The sequence below is a fragment of the Malaya genurostris genome, chromosome 1, assembly GCF_030247185.1.
Source record: "Malaya genurostris strain Urasoe2022 chromosome 1, Malgen_1.1, whole genome shotgun sequence".
In the NCBI taxonomy this organism is placed as follows: Eukaryota; Metazoa; Arthropoda; class Insecta; order Diptera; family Culicidae; genus Malaya; species Malaya genurostris.
The window spans coordinates 152,947,799-152,967,801 of NC_080570.1; the positions used below are offsets into that span (position 1 = coordinate 152,947,799).

Consider the following 20,003-nt stretch of genomic DNA (forward strand, 5'->3'; position numbering starts at 1 on the left):
TATTTATCGTGCTGGCAGTATAGCAATGACACACAGCAAAGACACGCACCACGAACGAGTATAATGAAACGTTACAGTTGAGCAATGACATACACCCTAAGCGGAAAATGTAACGTTTCAATGAGGTGTCACTCGTGCAACTGAGCTACGATACAATCCCAGCAAAGTTACCTGTATGCCTAAAAGCAAAAAATGTCTCAGTTATTTGAATTCAAGACGTCTACAGCAATAAACATTTTTTTTACCGCTAATCTCTTCGGGGGGCAGCAGCTAATCGTTCACCGCTTGAACAACGAAATTTTGCCTAAGGAGCTGCTTACAGCTCACTAAACTCACAGATTATATAGAAATGCAACAAAAGGTTATAATTCCCAAGAGGGAATTCACCAGCGAAATGTTCATAGGGCATTAGGCACTTGCAGAACAGTTTCGCTGAAAGAGCTTTTTTGATTCCGTTTACAAAAATGTTAACAATTGGCTGACAAGCCAATGCTATAGATGCACTTTCTAAAAAATACAATTCAACAGCTATTTTTTAAGCGTTTTTAATTACATTTACATGAACTTTCCGAAAATACATTACTCGTAGATGAAATTAAAGCATTTATACTGTAGGAATATCTGTTTAAAACATGAAAAACTTGTTTTAAAAACTTACGTGAAACGACCACTACGTAACCGACATAAATGACGTTCATTTGCCATTGAAAATTTTCAACATGAAACAGTGACAGAGTATTTGAATACAGCAATTTCGTTAACCTAAATGGTTATGACAAAATCAACAGATATGCTAGCTAAAGCAACAGCATTTTAGTTGAAACGACCAGGGTGAGAAACAACAATTGCAATATTTTGTTATCTGCGTGTTCTCCGTGTAGTGAAAAAAAATTTCATAAGTAGAACTCACTCACAAATCTTGGATACCATTAAATCGCACATTGTCTCAAACGCTACTTTCATCCGGATCCGACTTCCGGTTCCGAAATTACAGGGCGACGAGTGGTCAAGGGTTTCATATAAAATGACAATACAACACCGGTACGTGCTGGCACGGAATAAGAAAACACAACACGAACCATTATTTGAAAACCTGTTTTAATCCACCTAGTGGTGTAATGATGCCTTTCTCATATCAATCATACTATAATATATAATACTGTGGTATTCTTCAAAATAATTTTCTTCGATTCTTAAAAGAATAACCGAAATCGTTTTGTTTGACCGTCAACTGATAAAAACTATCAATTGGAAAACATTTGAGGTCGATTTAGAAATTTTTTTAAGGTTTTTCCCCATTTTCAGTGATGGTATACAATTTTTAAACCACTTTACCCTATACTTCCGGATCCGGAAGTTGGATCCGCATGAAATTCAGGAATTATGTATGGGACCACAGGACCTTTCATTTGAACCTAAGTTTGTGAAAATCGGTCGCGCCATCTATGAGAAAAGTTAGAACATATATTTTCTTTTTTTTTTTGTACATTCTACCCCATAGCTCCCGAACCGGAAGTCGAATTAAAATAATATTCAGGATTTTTTTATGGGACCCCAAGACCTTTCATTTGAATCTAAGTTTGTGAGAATCGGTTCAGCCATCTCTGAGAAAAGTTAGTGCACTTATTTTCAGAATTTTTTGCACATTTTACCCCATAGTTCCGGAACCGGAAGTCGGATCCAAATGATATTCAGGAATTTTGTATGGGACCACAGGACCTTTTATTTGAATCTAAGTTTGTGAAAATCGGTTCAGCCATCTTCGAGAAAAGTTAGTGCAAAAAAAACGTTACACACACAGACATTTTGCGTACTCGACGAACTGAGTCGAATGGTATATGACACTCGGCCCTCCGGGCCTCGATTTAAAAGTCGGTTTTCACAGTGATTGCATAACCTTTCTATATGAAAAGGCAAAAATAAACATATAAAACTTTTGAATTTCATCCGGATACGACTTTCGGTACCAGAATTACAGGGTAGGGAGCGTTTTAAATTTTTATATCGTCACTTAAAGCGGCGAAGCAAAAAAACTTAGAAAAAAAAAATCTTATCTGCGCTCGAGCCTATTCCAAGCGTTAGTCATTGTTTGTAGACGGCCTATCAAATTACTTCCGGTTATCCTAATTCCCAATTCTCCGAAAGCACCGAAAATAATGTTCAAATACTCCAGAATCCAGAATCAAATTCTTCAGTCTATTTTCTTAGAAAATGGTTGATCGATGTTCACGAACTTTGGGTCAAGTAGAAGCAATGTGATAGAAACAGGTGAACTAAATACAACTCTTTTGTGTTAGTGAAATTAACTTTGCTTCAGCAAGCCAAGTAAAACTAAAAACCACGTGCTTGTTTTCGTCACATCGTTCGGACTAGTTGGCATTGAATCAAAGCATGCTTATTTTTTATATATGTCATCCTACCGAACAATTTACAATTTTTTGATGACCAACGCAAGCAAGCCATGTGGTCTGCCCCACCTGTTTATGCCACATTGAAGTAGAAGGTCTTATGGTTCCATATACAATTCCTGAATTTCACATGGGTCTGACCTCTGGTTTCGGATCTACTGGGATAGGCGTTAAAAATTTTCTACCGCCTTCTAAAGCGACGAAGTGAAAGAGGGAAAAATTATTTGAACTTATACGAATCAACTTCGGCCATTCCCGTCCTTGGAATCCGGTTTCGGAAGTGTTGGAAATAGTGGTCACAAGCTGCAAAACTGATCTCACTCACATTTCTTCAAGATGGCCCATATCGATTTTCACAAACTTATAGATTCAAAGTTTCCTGAGATTTCATAGTCTTGTAATTTCATACGGAATCCTTGAATTTGATGTGGATACTACTTCCGGTTCCAGAACTATATGGTGTTTTGATTTGTATTACGTTTCCGGAACTATTTGATTTGATTTTGCTAAATTACGATCGAACAAACACTTTCCATTCAAAGAACAGTTGTTTTTAGAATTGCTCGGAAATATTTATAGCGTGATGAGTAATATGAGAAAGGCATCATTACACCACTAGGTGGATTAAGACAGGTTTTTTTGCTTACCATTTTCTGGTACAAATGTAGTACAGATTATGATACAAATAATTTGTTTCAACTGATACAGATTTTTTTAAATAACCTAGCAACTCTGCTCGGAATCTTCGTTGCGCTGCTTGGACTGTTCTGCGAAGTGCAGGTTAGTGCTGCAATCACAATATTAACATTTGAGATTTGAACAAACTTAAAATTGCGCATTATCAAACTGTGAGTTGAATGACGTGACAAAACTACACGTTAAGCGCTGAATTCCTACGTCTACTTACGAAGGCAACATTATCAAAGTAGATGGAGTGTGTGCGGATTTTAAACGGTACGGGTTCAACTCGCGGAAGGAATTTCCAATCTGCAATTGTCAAAAACTGTACATTCATATTTTTCATAGTTCGAGTCTTGACACGAACTCAAACTGAACTATTTTGTTTTAGTTTTTTACTTCATTTCTCACTCTGAATGTTGATGCGATTTAGTTCATCTCTGTCCCCGGGTCCCGGGTGGAATGTCGTTAGAATTCCGAAGACATACTGCCACCAGTGGATAGTGATAAAGCGTGAGAAGCACCGCTCCTAGCTGGGAGAGTACGATTTTCCGCTATTTTCAACGGAGACGGGTAGGCGCAAATGACATATTTCATAATGAACCCACATATTATCAGATCACGATGTGCTCAAGCCAAGCCAAGCCGAGGAGATAACAACTTGGCCTAACGGGTGTGCCTCAGCTCTATGGTCGGTCAGGAACAGCGAGGAATAGTGACAGTAAAAAACTGTCCGAAAAAAAAACAACGCGATGACTAAGATGTTCGTTGTCATGCTATCATCTTCCACCGCGCTGCTGCTGCCGCTGCTGCTACAGGTTGATTCCTCCGTCCAGAGCTCCGGAAAGTTGTGCTTACAATTTGTGCACTAGCTTCTGAAAGATTGTGCCTACACAAAGGCGAACCGAGTAGCGCATTAAATGAGCGTAAGATGAGATGAGATGCTGCTGCTCGATGGAAGGAAGAAAGGAAACAACAAAAAAGAAAAGAATCCTCCTGCCTACGACCGGCCACGGAACATAATCTAGAAAGAAAATCAAGTGGAAATATTTATGTTGTTCTCTCTGCCGTACTCGAAATGGTCCCATAGTTTGCCGTGTCGTGCCTGCCACGCGATGTAATGTCATCGGGAAAAAGCGGTGCGAACTTGCAACTGTGACGATCGTCCTCCAATTGCGGTACCGAACGGAGGAAATGCAGCATCAGCAGCAGCAGCAAAAAATTGGCTCAGAGATAAATAAATCCCAACAATCTGTGGGATGAATGTCGCGAAGAATGCTTGCACCAGCACTTACTCCTTCGCATAAAATCTATTCGTGCTTTATTCCCCACGTCGTTCGTCGTGTGTGTGTGCGAGTGGACGCGAGATCGATGACATTCAGCCACATAATGTTGTTCGATTGATTAATACTAATTATGCTGAGCACGTTCAAACGCATACGGTAGCCTGGGCTTATGGCAAGTCCAGATTGGAAACGGTTCAAGTCCCACGTTAGACTCCGATTGTTTTTGGTTAACCGGAGGAAGCGTTTAAGTGCAGTAGTTTACGGACCATGCCAATAACCAGTAAATCATCGCGTACTCGATTAACGGACAACCAGAAATTGAAGGTAATTTTGCTCTAGGTTACCCCCCATCACTCCTAAATGAACATGGAAACCCGGGCGGGGTGCAATCAGTGAATGTTTTACTGGTTTGACCCGTGGAGTAATTTTCTCCGATTTCTACTTTGGGTCGCTTTTCGCTCCACACTGTTTATGAAGCGGGGCACTGATGATCATGTTGGGCAGTACTTACCAGGCATGCAAACGCAGCGAAAAGTTCCGGGATCGTCCAGGCAGCTACCCTCGTTCTGACACGGGTGAGATTCACATTCGTTCACATTGGTCTCACAGCGAGGTCCGGTAAATCCCTGGGTGCAGTTGCACGCGAAAGAACCTGGCGTGTTGACACAGATACCGTTGTGTTCGCACGGGGAACCTGTGAAGCGGGAGGGAATTGATGAAATAATTTTAGTCCAGTTGATACCGCCTAATCACCATCGCCCTTACCTTGATCACACTCGTCGATATCCTCGGAACAATCGATTCCCTTGTAGCCCATCGCACACGAACAGGTAAACGATCCGTTGATCGGACTGGTGTCACAAATCGCATCCGCATGGCAAGGATTCGAAGTGCAAGCGTCATCCAGATGGCACAGCAAGCCAGTCTTGCCGGGCGTACAGCGACAGTAGAAACTTCCGACACCGTCGATACAGGTTGCCCCGTTGAAGCAAGCCGCATCCACACAATCGTCGATGTTATTGCTACAGTCCGGCCCGTTCCAACCGTTGACACATATGCAATTGTAACCGCCGTGGGTGTTCGTACAGGTTGCACCGTTCTTGCAAATCGTCGGCTGCTGAACGCACTCATCCACGTCCGTTTCGCAGTACTCACCGGTAAAGCTCGGTGGACACTTGCAGTGGTACGCATTGACCCCGTCTACGCAGCTGCCACCGTTCTGACACAGATTCCCCGGGCAGTCATCGATGTTCTCCTCGCAATTTTTGCCTTGAAAACCTGTGAAAAGGTAGAATGAGAGAAAGAATATGAAATAAACATACAAACCAAACAAAACAAAACAGTAAATTAAACGTGCGCTTTAAATGCAGGTCAACAACTACAAAAGAGTAACACCTGTTTCGAGGTAATCGCTGACTAGCGATAAATTTTAAAATGGAAATTTTTGCGGAGTTGTTTGGGTTTGGCAAACATTTTTGACTGCAACCTTGCACAACATTCATAGTTGTCAGCAGCGCGACATTAGCTAACGAGATTGCGAACGACTGATGCAACATAATTGACCCCCCAGCTCTTCGAATTCCGCAGCACTAGTAGGCGCCGTTTTTTTTTTGTTTTGTTTAATCACCAAAAGGAATGTATTCCTTATGCATATTCTTCACACATGCGTCAACCCCATTTACACATAAAGCCCACAATATCAATCGAGTTGTCGCAGAATTGTGGTTTTTTTCTCGTTCCCTCCGTAGTTCGTCCAGCAAAAGCGGATCGCTCACCGCAGTCCTTACCCGAGCAATCAACAGCTGGTGATTCGGCGAACCATGCGAGAGCATATGTATGCGCGCGTCTTACTTGTTTTATTTTTTGTACACTTTCCCACGATTTCATATCTGTTTATAGAGGAAGTCTCCGTTCTTACTTTTTCTCGCTCTCTCTGTCGCTACGTAGCCAAGTATCTGTCATTCCTTCTCACACTCTTTCGTTGTTGGCCACCATACACTAATTCAGTCGATGATCGTATGGCGTGAGCTATGCAGAAAGTCTTTCACCAAGACGATAGACAGTGAAAGGTCCACCGGGGTTGCGATCAGGTGGCAGCTTTTGTATTTATTTCAAATTATTTGTGTTGGGAATCGAATTCACCTAACAGGGGGGCTTGTTTGTTTGACACAAGTGTTTTGATGTTACCTCCCCGGTACCACATCCCGCATACGCATGGCTGCCAGATGGCTGACTAAACGCTGCCAGCTGGAAAAATATGGCTGGCAGACATTCTGGTGACCGGCTGCCTCACCGCTGCCAGGAATACAACTCAAACGATACAACCGTATCCACCAGGATTTTTCCACATTGAAATCTTTGACATTTTCAGCGAAGGTGAGAAGATAAAAACGCTCGGCTAACTTGGATACAGGCGACTTTGTTTTGTCAAATTGGACTTGACAACCGTAACTGAATCAATTTTGGTAGCCTTCTGGTGGCCATGGCTGCCCAGGTAGCCAAAACGCTATGCGGGATCTTGACCTTTTCGTGGTGTTTGTCTTCTTTCATACTCTTTCTGCACTAGTAGGCTCTGACCACTTACACCACCGTAAACGCAGCAAACCAGTTGACTGTGATGAAAGGTTTTGCAGGACGGCGGACCACGCCAAGAATGGAAAATTGATTGCGTTCGATTCGGAATGCATCTGTTTAACAGAACTACCGAAGATACTAGTAATTATATTTGCAAATGTCTCACAGTGATGACACGGGACCGGTGCTGATCTGGTACGGCTTACCCGATTGCCGATACTATCTACCTGATAATATTGAGTTTTGCGGTTCATTTGACCCACATTTTGTGTGTCATTTTAACCAAATTTTGTGCGATCTGAAGAGTAATCGATTTACTTGCAAATATCAAACCAGTTTTTGGAAGTTCTCTTGTGGGATTGCAAATAGTGCTGCAGCTGTTGACAGTTACTGTATACTTCAGGAGTTTACGGAAAACTCGTGTGAACGCCGCTTTAAGTACGATTATGACGGTTCGTCATTTTCCGTCACAGTCAAAATTAGTTGCACGCATTCTTATGGAGACATTCACACATAGCGTCACCGTCACGGAACGTATGAAAGTTCCAGTAAAAAAAGTATTAAACTAAATTTGACAGAAACTGACGTTTCGGTGATGAAAGAAGACGGACCGTCTGAATCATACATAAATCGTTTTGAAACCATCAACATCGACTGTCAGATAAAGAAAATGTGAATTGAAAGAGTTACTGGATAAAGATCCCTGTCGATAATTAGCATAAAAACAACTAATGGTCTAAAAGCGAACGTATTCTAAAATCTAAAGAAAGCCTTAGTTTTTGGAAAGCCTAGGTTTATATTCGAAAAACAAATCTTTCTGTACCTAAATACAGTCTAAAAGACATAGGAAATCGGTTATTTTATTGAAATTTTTCGATATTTAGTGAAATTGTCTAAATCTCCAACCATATTCTAACTTAATTCAACAAAGTTTAATTTTCAATATTTCCTAAATATTTCGTGACCTACAAAGTTCGCTGAAATATTAAGAGTTCAAACAAGAAATTTAAGAAAAAAAATTCCTTTGAATCTGTTTCAGACATTTGGTGTCAATGTGCTTGTGACACTTCCTTGCGAACTCTAGAAACTTATTTCAAAATATTAATAAGCAACCACCGAAAAAACTAATTGAAAAGGTAGTGAATATACTTCCGTATGGTAATGTTATTCTCTTAAATCAACAGAAATTTCTGCAGTGTTATGTTTTTTTAACGATCCGTATACGATACTTAGTGTCAAATAACCAAGTTAAGATTAGTGTGTACACTAGAGTGGGGCAAGGTTGTATGAGAAAAAGATGAAAAGGTTTAACTTCTTACTCCACCAAACTTTTCGTGTTCCTTTTGGGTCCCATAAGAACTATGCAAAATTGTAGCTCGATCGGTGAAACTATATTTTCGCGCCCAAGGTTTAAGGTTTGGATGGGATTTAGTATGGGGAAGTTGTCTTTTTTTAAAAAAAATCGACTGGATATCAACCTATAAACTCTAAAAAGAAGCACATCGTTTATTTTCGTAGGAAATTTAATGAGGAAGAAAACCTTCGAAAACTGCGAAACTAACGGTAAGTCACTTAGAAAGAATCTTAGCTGAATAACTATTGTGAAGACATTAAATAACTCACACCAACCGGCTTCAGAAATAACCACCTATAGAATTTTGAGGTTGATTACTTCATTTCGGATTATCATTTTTAATTTTTCGGGTCGATTAAATGTATTTTTTCTGTTACTCGCACGCAAACGACCAGCAGGTGAATGATGTAATCGCGGGATTCATTTCAGGCTTTCAGAAGGTGGTATTTTCTACGATAATGAGGTTCGGAGCATTTTACTCGAATGCGAAGCAGCTCAATGCTGGCTTTATCTCCACTCGTTTGGTGCGAATTTTACACTGCGAGAAGTCCACTAAGCTAATCAAATTATTCTAGATTTGTACTAAACTGATGATTTTTACCTTCGTTTTGCAAAGAAATATTCTTAATAGTTCTTTAGATAACATTTAGAGCCATTAGAACGGTTGACAATTTTTCATTCTCTTTTTGGAGTTTTGACGTACACGCTCGAACTGCTCGCAGTGCCGGTTGATTCCAAACTGAATCAATTTTGGTTAAGGGCATTCTTTTTACGTAATTTCGACGTGTCTCCGTTCATGGATTATCATAGACTGAAGCTAGCAAACGTGCAACGGGGTCTATTTCTAGATTCAGTCGATTTTGATGTTTCGTGTTTGGAACTGTTTTTCACTGTTTAAACAATGTTTACGTAACAAACGGGATATTAACAACAATCTTACACCTTATACCATTCGTTTCGTGAAAGAATTAGAGAAAATATTCAAACAGGGAAAAAGTTATTAAAAAAAAATTAAATCTAGAGTAATTTCGTTACACTTTCGTGTTGTGAAATATGCAAGATTTAAGGTACCGTTCAACAATAAAATCAACATTTAAAGCGACGGAGACACTACAATGAGATTATTTTTTTTATTCTGACAACTTAGTGAATCGGAATAATTTCGCAAATTTGATTGAACTAACAAAATTGAATACAGATAAATACAATTTTTGTATATGCTGTGATACAGATTTTTAATAGAAACATCTGGCAGCTCTGCATTCATATAAATAGACAGAAAATTAAGTATTGTATATCGAGATGCCGGACTTTTAAAATTACACGATTATTCAATAATCAAAATCAATTCTAATTAATCGATTATTATTTTTGTATGATTCGAATTATTCGATTTGTTTAATAATCAAATATTATCATATTATAAATAATCTACGTCGTACATTTTACGTCAAAATTAGCTGGTAAAATTATCAGCAAAAATTAGTGAAGTTTTTTAGTAAAATTGTAATGAATTTTTTGAAATCTTTTTGCAATCTATATTCCTAATTTTCGAAACAAGCGCGTCAAACTACCAGTAGATTATTTTACTAATATCCCGAAAAAAATTTTTTTAAAGGAAATTGGTAATTTTTGTTTGATTTTTTCAATCTTCTGAAATCATCTTGTATCTGAAATAATCAGAACCTCGGAAGCTTCAAAAGGTGATAGAACTAAAGGGTGATTTTTTCCTAGTATATATTTGGCAACACACCACGCGAGAATCGTGTCTTGTGTCATTGTCAAACTTGTTCAATTTTATCTATAATTCAATCATGAATCGTCGTTCGGCCTATAATTTAGTCATGAATGAGCGCTGGCAAAGTTTGAGGAAGATCCACTTTTTTATCGAAAAATTGTATTCTGCGACGAAGCTCATTTCTGGTTGAATAGATATATCAACAAGCAAAATTGCCGCAACTGGAGAGAAGATCAGCCAGAAGCGTTGCGAGAGCTACCAATTCATCCCAAAAAAGTCACTGTTTGGTGTGGATTATGGGTCGGTGGCATTATTCGTGAAATATCGGCCGATATACGAGGTCTGTTCAAAAAGTTCCCGGAATTTTTTAATTGCGCGCGTCTGGAGAGTCCGGTGGTCAAAAATTTTTTTTATTGTGTTGGTACATATGTCCCTAATGTATGGTGAAATTTTCAGCTGTATTCAGTGCTGTAAAACTTCATTCAATTCAATTGAAACTGAATGTGGAACACATTGACGATCTCTCTAATGCAGTAAACTTCACTCTCTGACACATACAATGTTTGCTGACGGCCCGAACGGGCAGCATTCAATTCATCACTCGTTTCTCTTCAATCGAGGCTCAGTTTAACCGCCGTCAGTTGATCTCTTGAAATGACAAAATATCTCTTTCAATAGTGTGAGAGCGGCCTTCAAATGAGGTTCATGTAAACATTCGAATTGGTTCAAGAAAATAGATGAAAGACATACCAGATAGCTGAAATATCAATCACAGAATACACATAAATTAATTGTTTCCTCCTTCAGTTTTCATTTTTAATACTTTACTCCATTTATAATTCTATTCGTTCGAATTTGCTTACTACCAAGAGCGAAGGCATTGAAGCAGGTAGACTTCTTGGCACTCGAAACTGAGCAAGCAAAACTTCAAATGACTAGATACGATTATTCAACTGACGATGAATTCCGGGAGCTTCACTTGAAAATGGCAGCAAAAGTCAAATGAATTAGTAGGGATATGCTGACTGTCAGCGGCCATAAATTTCATTTTCATCTTATTTTATTCGATTGAAAATGAAATTTTACCGCACTGGCTGTATTCATTGTTTACATACTGTCTTGTAGCGGCTGGTGTAGACGTGTTTTTTGAGCTCGGCGATTTTTGTTAGTTTAAACAATGGAAGAATTGAAGAATTTGTATTAAATTTTGCGTGAAAAATGAAATAAAGTGTAACCAAGTGTGCGAAATGTTACAGAGAGCCTACAGTGAGTCTGCTATGAAAAAAACAAGTGTTTACGAGTGGTATAAGCGTTTCCAAGATGGCCGCAAAGACGTTGAAGACGACGAACGCTCCGGTCGACCCAGCACGTCAATAATCGATGAAAATGTGGGAAAAGTGGAAAAAATGATTATGGATGATCGCCGAATCACTATTAGCGAAGTTGCTGATGAAGTTGGCATATTAGTTGGCTCATGCCATCATATTTTTTCAAATGTTTTGGGCATGAAACGAGTGGCAGCAAAATTCGTTCCAAAACTGCTGAATTTTGATCGAAAAAAACAAACGCATTACCATCGCTCAGGAGCTGTTAAACGACGTCAACGACGATCCAAATTTACTTGAAAGGGTCATTACTGGTGATGAAACATGGGTGTACGGTTATGATGTCGAAACAAAAGCACAATCGTCCACGTGGAAGCACCCAACGTCACCAAGACAAAAATCGCCGAGCTCAAAAAAACACGTCTATACCAGCCGCTACAAGACAGAATGTAAACAATGAATACAGCTGAAAATTTCACCATACATTAGGGACATATGTACCAACACAACAAAAAAAAATTTTGACCGCCGGACTCTCCAGACGCGCGCAATTAAAAAATTCCGGGAACTTTTTGAACAGACCTCGTATTGGAGAGAGCGCCAAAATTGGACCTTGCGCATGGACCATCTAAAACAGAGCCGCGGCCAACATTTGCATGAAATCATCTTCAAACATTAGATTATATTGACCATTTTATCGATTTCTATTTAATGATTTCATCAATTTTCTCAATTTCATAAAAAATCACCCTTTATAAGTAAAACTCAACACTATAATTTTCAAAATTTTATAAAATTATTAAAATAATAAAAATGTAAATAAAAACCGCTAGCAAAATTCAAGATTTCAATTTTTTAAACGTTATAACATATAATGATATAAATCTAATCCATTTTTCAAATTTTAGTGATATTCACTTGAGTTTTCTGAAACCTTCTTAGATACTCCGAAACAATGTGAAGTTTACAGAGGCGGTAAAAAGTCGATACTGCAATCAGTGAAATTCTAAATTTCAATTTACCAACAAAAATTATAAATTTTGTGAAATTTTCTGTGACATCATCTTGAATTCTTCTTCGATATCTTGAATTTTTCGGAGAACTTTAAATGTCGGTTATGGCGGAATGAAATCTCAAGATTTTAAACTTGCACATGTTTTATGTTTTCAAAACAGGACGGGTATAGCGTGATGGGTGGGACGATGTCTTACATGCAGCAGCTCACCTGGGTTCGATTCTCAACCCCGCACATAGGATCAGAAAGTTTTGCTGGCCCAAAGAGGCGAAGCATCTTAAAGTTAAAACCTGCGGAAAAGGGTATAAATTTCGTTGGGAAAAATATCAATCCACCAAATTACCCTCAGCTGCGACACATCGAACGTTACTGGGCAATCATGAAGAGGGTCTTCAAGAAGACTGGGCTCAAGCGTCCAAAAAATGCGATGCAACACTTGTCCGGAACTTGATAAGAAGCGTTGAACCTCGTACAATAGAGGAGCAATTTTTAGTTTGAATAAAATATCGTTTTTATCATAATTTGAAAGAAAAATGTGTGGATAGCTTATTTTCGATACACTCCTTATGATGAAAATCAACTTTACCGCTAAGCAGATGTTAAAGTTGAAGCTATTTGCGAAACACTTTTTGATTTCCACTGTAGAGCAACGTCTTTTCCGATGTACCGAAGCCAGAGCTTAAGAAGACGGCAAATTTTCCAAAACATTTTAAATTCTGTTGAATTCAACAACTGTTCAACTCAAAACGACTAAAGTCTTGAACTTGAAGTTTTTGTCAGTATATAAAAAAAATCGAATAGAAAACAAACTGACGAATGAAACAGCAGAAATGAAAATTTGCGAAAAAGTTGTCGCAGAGACGGAATTCGAAACCGTAACTTTTCTATTTCCAGGGAAAAATATGTTGATAGTTTATAACACGGTAGGAGCAGAGAGCTAATTGGACTGGTGATGCGACGTGACGTTCTCTTGTAGAAAGAATGCCATAGGGATATGACTATTAATTGAACTGAGTAAAGCCAGAGCCTTAGCTAAATATACTCGGTTATAATTAGTCTTGTTCTGTGTGTATTTTACATGCAAGATGGTTTAATTGATATACGATTTTCCCGAATAGGTGAAAGCTACGAATTCTAGACTCGTCTTTGTGGTGACTTATTCGCAAATTTGCATTTCTGCTGTTTCATTCGTCAGTCTGTTATTTTTCGTTGATCACTGATAAAAAAAATGAATTACATGTTTCTTTCTAGAAAAATTGGACATGTCAACATGCCTAGTCAAAGTGAAATTTGAAACTACACGCGTTCAGACTAGGACTAGGACCATACAGAAATTGCACTGTCCACGTACACGGTTTTGAAGCGGCAATTTCGATTTCAGCTGGGCGATAAATCGCTCAACCAATCGAACAAAATTACCTGCCTTTACCGGCAGTTACGAACGTACGTAAATATGTATCTACGGTTCGGTCCGGAGTAACGACGGACATAATCCATTCAAGCTCTCATTGAATTGCGTGCGGATGCATTGACCTCTTGGCCCCATGGAATCGAACCGAGAGCTGACTGACCGTGCAGCAGCAGCAAACAGAGCAATCCCGAAGAAGTTCGTGATCTGCGCAATCACTGATGATCGGCAAACTGGCAGCAAAAAAAAAACCGCGGCAGATGAAATTTCACAACAACAAAAAAAACCTCCCATTCATCTGATTTCGTTGAAAATATGATCCGCACAAGAGGAAGATCGTTGTTAAGTGTTCGAAATGAAAAAAAATTAGAATGATTCTTCTTTCGCAAATTGTACCCCCATACAGGTCGGGCTTCTAGTTTTATGAATGGAGAACTATACTCAAGTAGAGTCCGGATACAAAAAAAAAATTGCATTTAGTTTCGTTATCGCCATAAATGAAGGAGTCACGTGATCCGATTGAAAAAGGACACCTCGTCCGAATACGTGACCGGTTGAAATCTAATCCGTCTGTCGAAGACCCACATTCTGAGACTCCTTGTTCGCGTGGCATGGATCAAATTGTCGCATTCCAGCAACTCCAGTTGTAATGAATGTCACCGAGTTGTCACCGGCTTATGACTACTCAATCCCGTTAGCTCTTTGCTGTAATCCGGCGCAAAAACATTCCGTTAGCGTAATTCACAAACAGGTACCGCACATACACCGCAGCACAGGACAGGGACAGGACAGGAGGAGATGAGTCTAAAACACGGTCAAGTTTGCGGCAGCAATTAGTCCGTGGACGGAGCAGCAGCAGCAGCAGCAGCAAGCGCAGGCTCCGTAGGTCATAAACATACCGAGCAACAACAGAAACAAAAATAAAACAACCGAAAATAAAAGAAACGGTGCCGATATTGCGCAACAGCTTACGGCCGAAAAACTTTTAACAACCAACAGGAACATTACGAGAATTCGTTTTCCAACTGATGTGTTGGGTTGCAGCACTCTTGTCAGGTCAACAGCACATCAGCAGCAGCAGCAGACTGCGATACTTTTACGGTTGTTCGAATGTCTGTACTAGTCCAGTCCGAACATGCATCGGAACGTGTTTTGCGAGGCCGCAAAGAAAACGTCCGAAAATTACTTTTGAATCTTAATAAAATTAAAATAACTGCAACCATACTTATCTTTATGGTTCTTCTTTTTATTCTCCCCGTCCTCCTTCTCCTTCTTTCGACAAAGTTCGCTCCCCATGATCGGTAACCGACCGAGTGATTAAAGGAGCTGCTTGTGGGTCTGAGACAGCGGCGGAACCCCGGAACAGCGGAACAGCGGAAGGTTCGTCTAAAGTACGTGCAAAATGATCTGCCAGTTAGCTGAAATTGCGCGCGCTAAAAGTGGATACAATCCGGGTTCGTTCCTTTGATGTACGGGGCAAAAAAAATCATGAGAAATTTTCGGTAGTCGAGTGTCGTGGAATGGTACCTGGAAAACCGGTTCTTCTTTCTTTCTTTGTTTTGTTTGGACAATCCGAGATATCACCGACCGACCGACCGACCAACCGATCGTTGGCCGATTGATAAGTGTCATTTTGGCACGAAGTTGCTCGAATCGGAGGTCACATACTGTTGCAATTTGACGGTTTTTTCGTTCTCCCGTGATTACTATAACAGGATTTTTCTCAGCTTATTTACACAGTAAAATGAGAATTAACGAGTTTGGCAATATGCAGAATATGCAGCATTGAGGTTGACTGACGCTCCAGCTTAGTTTATCAAGTTAATGACGAAGCTGGAAGTACTTAGCAGCATAAGGAAGAAGAATATATCTCTAACCCAATAAAATTGTGAAGAATTTGTTCGATGAATGTGTATAATTGTAAATTTAACGAGGCATCATAGTAGGCAGTATAGGCAGAAACTTTTCCGGCTGTACACAGAGCACATGTGCAGTGCACTATTGCATTAAGGCAGACCGACGACACGACCAGGCACTTCGAAGAAAAATCTACATGAAAATTGTCCGTTAACGATTCACCGCCAGTTACCATAAATATAGTGACCCCTTGAGAATGATCGAAATAATCTTCTCGAGCAACACTGTTCAATTTACTAAGAACAAGTTGCTATGGAGTCCAAGAATAAATAAACAAACAATTTGAGAACGTAGATACTTGCAAGCGTGCATAACAGGTTTGAAATGTGAATCAATTTGCCTTTTGGAATAGTTTAAAAAATTATTAGTGGTTCAATAATAGATGTAATGGCTCCCAATAGAGGTTTACTATCACCAGTAATCTTTCCAATATATTTTAACCAGTCGACATCTTGTTTCAGGCGGTAGTGGAGCCTCTAAGAAGGTAGTGGCAAACTGTTTTGTAATACATTAAACTCATTGTTTAGAAATGAGAAGAATTATAAAGCCAAATTGCAAGATATATTTGTGTGTTTTCTAATGTCTACAATATATGGAAATATATGAGATATACAATAATTGCCAATTGACATAAGTTGGAAATGCCATCCGAAAAAAATGCCACTGTTAGTTCATTCTCTTTGGATTCAGTTCTTCATCCAATAACCTCGAGATTTTTCCATCAATATATTTTATCCTGCCGTAAACTGTTTAGTGCAGTTTTCAATAATTTTGTTTTAAATTACATCATCCTTGAGTAGATAAGCTTTTGCTTTTTCAATCGCTAACTTACGCGTCATTGTGAGTAATTTATTCTCTTCGCTCGGTTTAGGTGGTGATCTAGGATAACGATTTCTACCATTCATTTAATTCGCATATGAAAAATGATTCGGGATTTGTTTTGTTTACATTCATTTGGTCTATAATATACAGTAACCAAGGTTACAATAACTATTATTCAAAATCAATAATCTATCAATTTGTGTTGCCAGTTTTAAAAATTTCCTAAGCAATGTCGTTTTGACATTACCAGTTACTGAGGGGTAGTTAAATTTGCGATACAGTTTTTAATAGCGAGTGGCAGGTCGTGTCGTCGGGCAGACCCTGTCAGCTTGAAGCAAAATCAATCTTCAGTTCAACAACGCCATCGCACGGCATCACATTCAACATATCATGTCAATTGTATGGGTGCGCAGCCCTGCTATTTTGGCGCGCCCGAATTCGACATTTCTCTCCCCTACTTCTATGTATGAGATTCGATGGGGATTCACCTGAGGACGACATGCTCGCAAAAAAGGATGTTGCCAATGATTTGTTCGGGAAATCTGAGAGCTGTATATCTTGTTAATATGATGTCTTTAATTAAGGGCTGAGGCCAGTGTGTTTTAGGCCGTTTTAGAGGGCTATTTTCACGCTTCATAACTGATTTTCTCAAAAACGGTGACGAAAGTTTGTTCCAATTCATTTAGAATTGGAACAAACTTTTGCTCATATTGTGGCGCTCCAGGTGGATGGATTTGGAAGCTCTTGGCGCCCACGTGTCGGGAATTTTGTCAGCTTCACGTATGATTTTTGACATTCCGAAAATCGACTGTACTTTGTAAACAATCAACATGGAAGCCGAAAGGCTAGCTAAACAGCTGAAATTGCCCAGAAATAACGAATGGCGCGTTATCAAACGGTATAAGGAAACATTGACGACGATTCGGAAGCCTCAAGCCGATCTTCGGAGTGGAACTGTCGACCGGAAACTGCGTGGTAAGATTTTGAAGACGGTTAGGAGGAATCCTAATCTGTTGGACCGTGATTTGGCCAGAAAATTCGGTGCTGCCCATAGTACCGTGAGGAGAACTCGACTCCGGGAAGGAATCAAGTCGTATCGAGCTAGCAAACAGCCAAATCGGACCATGAAACAGAATAGTGTGGTCAAAATTCGTGCTCGGAAACTATATGACCAGGTGCTGACCAAGTTCAACGGGTGTCTTTTGATGGACGATGAAACCTGTGTCAAGGCTGACTTCGGTCAAATCCCAGGTCAAAAATTTTACTTGGCAACGGCTCGGGGGGATGTTCCAGCCAAATTTAAATTTGTTTTTGCCGACAAATTTGCAAGAAAATTTATGATTTGGCCGGGCATTTGCAGCTGCGGCAAAAAAACGAAAGTTTTCGTTACAAATAAGACAATGACATCGGAACTATACCAAAAAGAGTGTCTCCAAAAACGAATTTTGCCGTTCATTCGATCCCACGACCATCCTGTAATGTTTTGGCCAGATTTGGCAAGCTGTCATTACAGCAAAGCCGTTTAAGAATGGTATGCAGAGAAAGTGGTCCAGTTTGTTCCGAAAAACCTTAACCCACTCAACAGCCCCCAGTTCCGCCCTATTGAGAAATACTGGGCAATCATGAAGAGGAGACTCAAGGCAAAGGGAAACGTTGTCAAAGACATCAATCAGATGGCGACCTGGTGGAATAAGATAGCTAAAACGATGGACGAAGAAGGTGTGCGCCGCCTACTGAGCCGTGTTACAGGAAAAATTCGAGAATTCCTTCAAAACCGTGACGAATAATTTTATCCGTATTTTTTCTTAAAAGTATGAAGAAAACGCTACATTTGTATAAAAAAAGATCTTGAATACAATAATAAATAACTGAAATACAGGCAATTGTCTTTGTTCCAATTCTATTTGAAGCAAGCTTTATAAAAAACCCAACTGACAATCTCTTAGAAAATTAGTTTATATTATCCGGTGAAAATTTCAGAATTGATACATTGACATTAGCGGTCGGGAAAGTCTTTTTTCTGAAGGAAGAATTGCTTAGCTAAAAGGGCCGTCTTTCAACTTGCTCATGGAATATCTCGCCTTCAAAAGCATGGATCAAAAATCTATTCTGACAATGTCTAGATAATTTAGTTTAGATGCGATTAGTGCATAAAAACATATATGTTGTCGTGATAAAAATGAAGTGAATGTTATTTTTGTGAAGGTAAGATTTCTATGGCGGCGCCATTTTTTTCTGATCTTGTTTCCTAGTAACATGAGAAAGAAATAAAATCGGCTCAGAAAGGCTGCCGAACAAGCAGTAGCTTGTTTACAATGTTGTTCCAGCGGAATCCATTGTTTTACTGCATCGTAATTGAAGAAGTGCTGAGCAGCCAGTCCACGCTGCCTCGACCGGAACAAATAGTAATCGGAAAGGGGCAATGTTTGGATTATACTGAGCGGGTGGGGCAGGATGTCTCATTTGAGCGGTTCTAAGTATGTTTTACCGATTTTGTAACAAGTGGGCGAGAAACTATATGACTGTAGCTTTCCAACGAATATTAGGACATATCAAGTTACGCCATATGTAAGAAAATGACACGAGTTTATTTATACACCTATTATCAATTCTTGTCTGTCCCACATTTAAATTGCGGGTACTTCAGTCCGATTTAGTGAAAATTGAATCAATTAAATATATTGAAATTTTAGTTGTGTAAAAATTCGAAGATTTTGCGATTTGCAGTTAAAAAAATCGAAAATATAATTTAAATTGCCTTTTTCTCGACGTGCCGATTTTTCATATGGAACTGTTATGCAAGTAACAGTTCGGCTGAAAAGTTCGTATCGTTTAATAGAAACACACATTTTTTTCGCCAAAATTCGTTTTTATTATTCAACATAATTGCCATCAGAGGCGATACAGCGATTATAGCGATCTTCCAACTTTTCGATACCATTTTTGTAGTACGATTTGTCCTTTGCCTCAAAATAGGCCTCAGTTTCAGCGATTACCTCTTCATTGCTTCTAAATTTTTTACCAGCGAGCACTCTCTTGAGGTCTGAGAACAGGAAAAAGTCACTGGGGGCCAAATCTGGAGCATACGGTGGATGAGGGAGCCCAATTCGTTCAATTTCAGCATGGTTTTCATCGACTTGTGACACGGTGCATTGTCTTGATGAAACAAAACTTTTTTCTTCTTCAAATGAGGCCGTTTTTTTGAAATTTCGTCCTTCAAACGCGCTAATAACGCTATATAATAGTCACTGTTGATGGTTTTTCCCTTTTCAAGGTAGTCGATGAAAATTATACCATGCGAATCCCAAAATACAGACGCCATAACCTTACCGGCCGATTGTTGAGTCTTTCCACGCTTTGGGTTCGATTCATCGTGAGTGAAGTGATGGAGCCATGTTTCGTCCATTGTTATATATCGACGAAAAAAATCGGTTTTATTTCGATATAACAGCTCCAAACACTGCTCAGAATCATCAAT

General features: G+C 39.3%; 1 protein-coding gene across 1 annotated transcript in view; it reads right to left on the reverse strand.

The window, feature by feature from the left end:
* Positions 1-20,003, reverse strand: part of LOC131426216 (neurogenic locus Notch protein) — a 243,459-nt gene that overhangs the window by 21,837 nt on the left and 201,619 nt on the right. Inside the window, exons 6-7 of the mRNA XM_058588791.1 lie at positions 5,138-5,650; positions 4,884-5,066 (exon numbers count right to left, since the gene is read on the reverse strand). Of these exons, the coding sequence (XP_058444774.1) occupies positions 4,884-5,066; positions 5,138-5,650 (696 nt within the window). The remainder of the gene's footprint in view (positions 1-4,883; positions 5,067-5,137; positions 5,651-20,003) is intronic.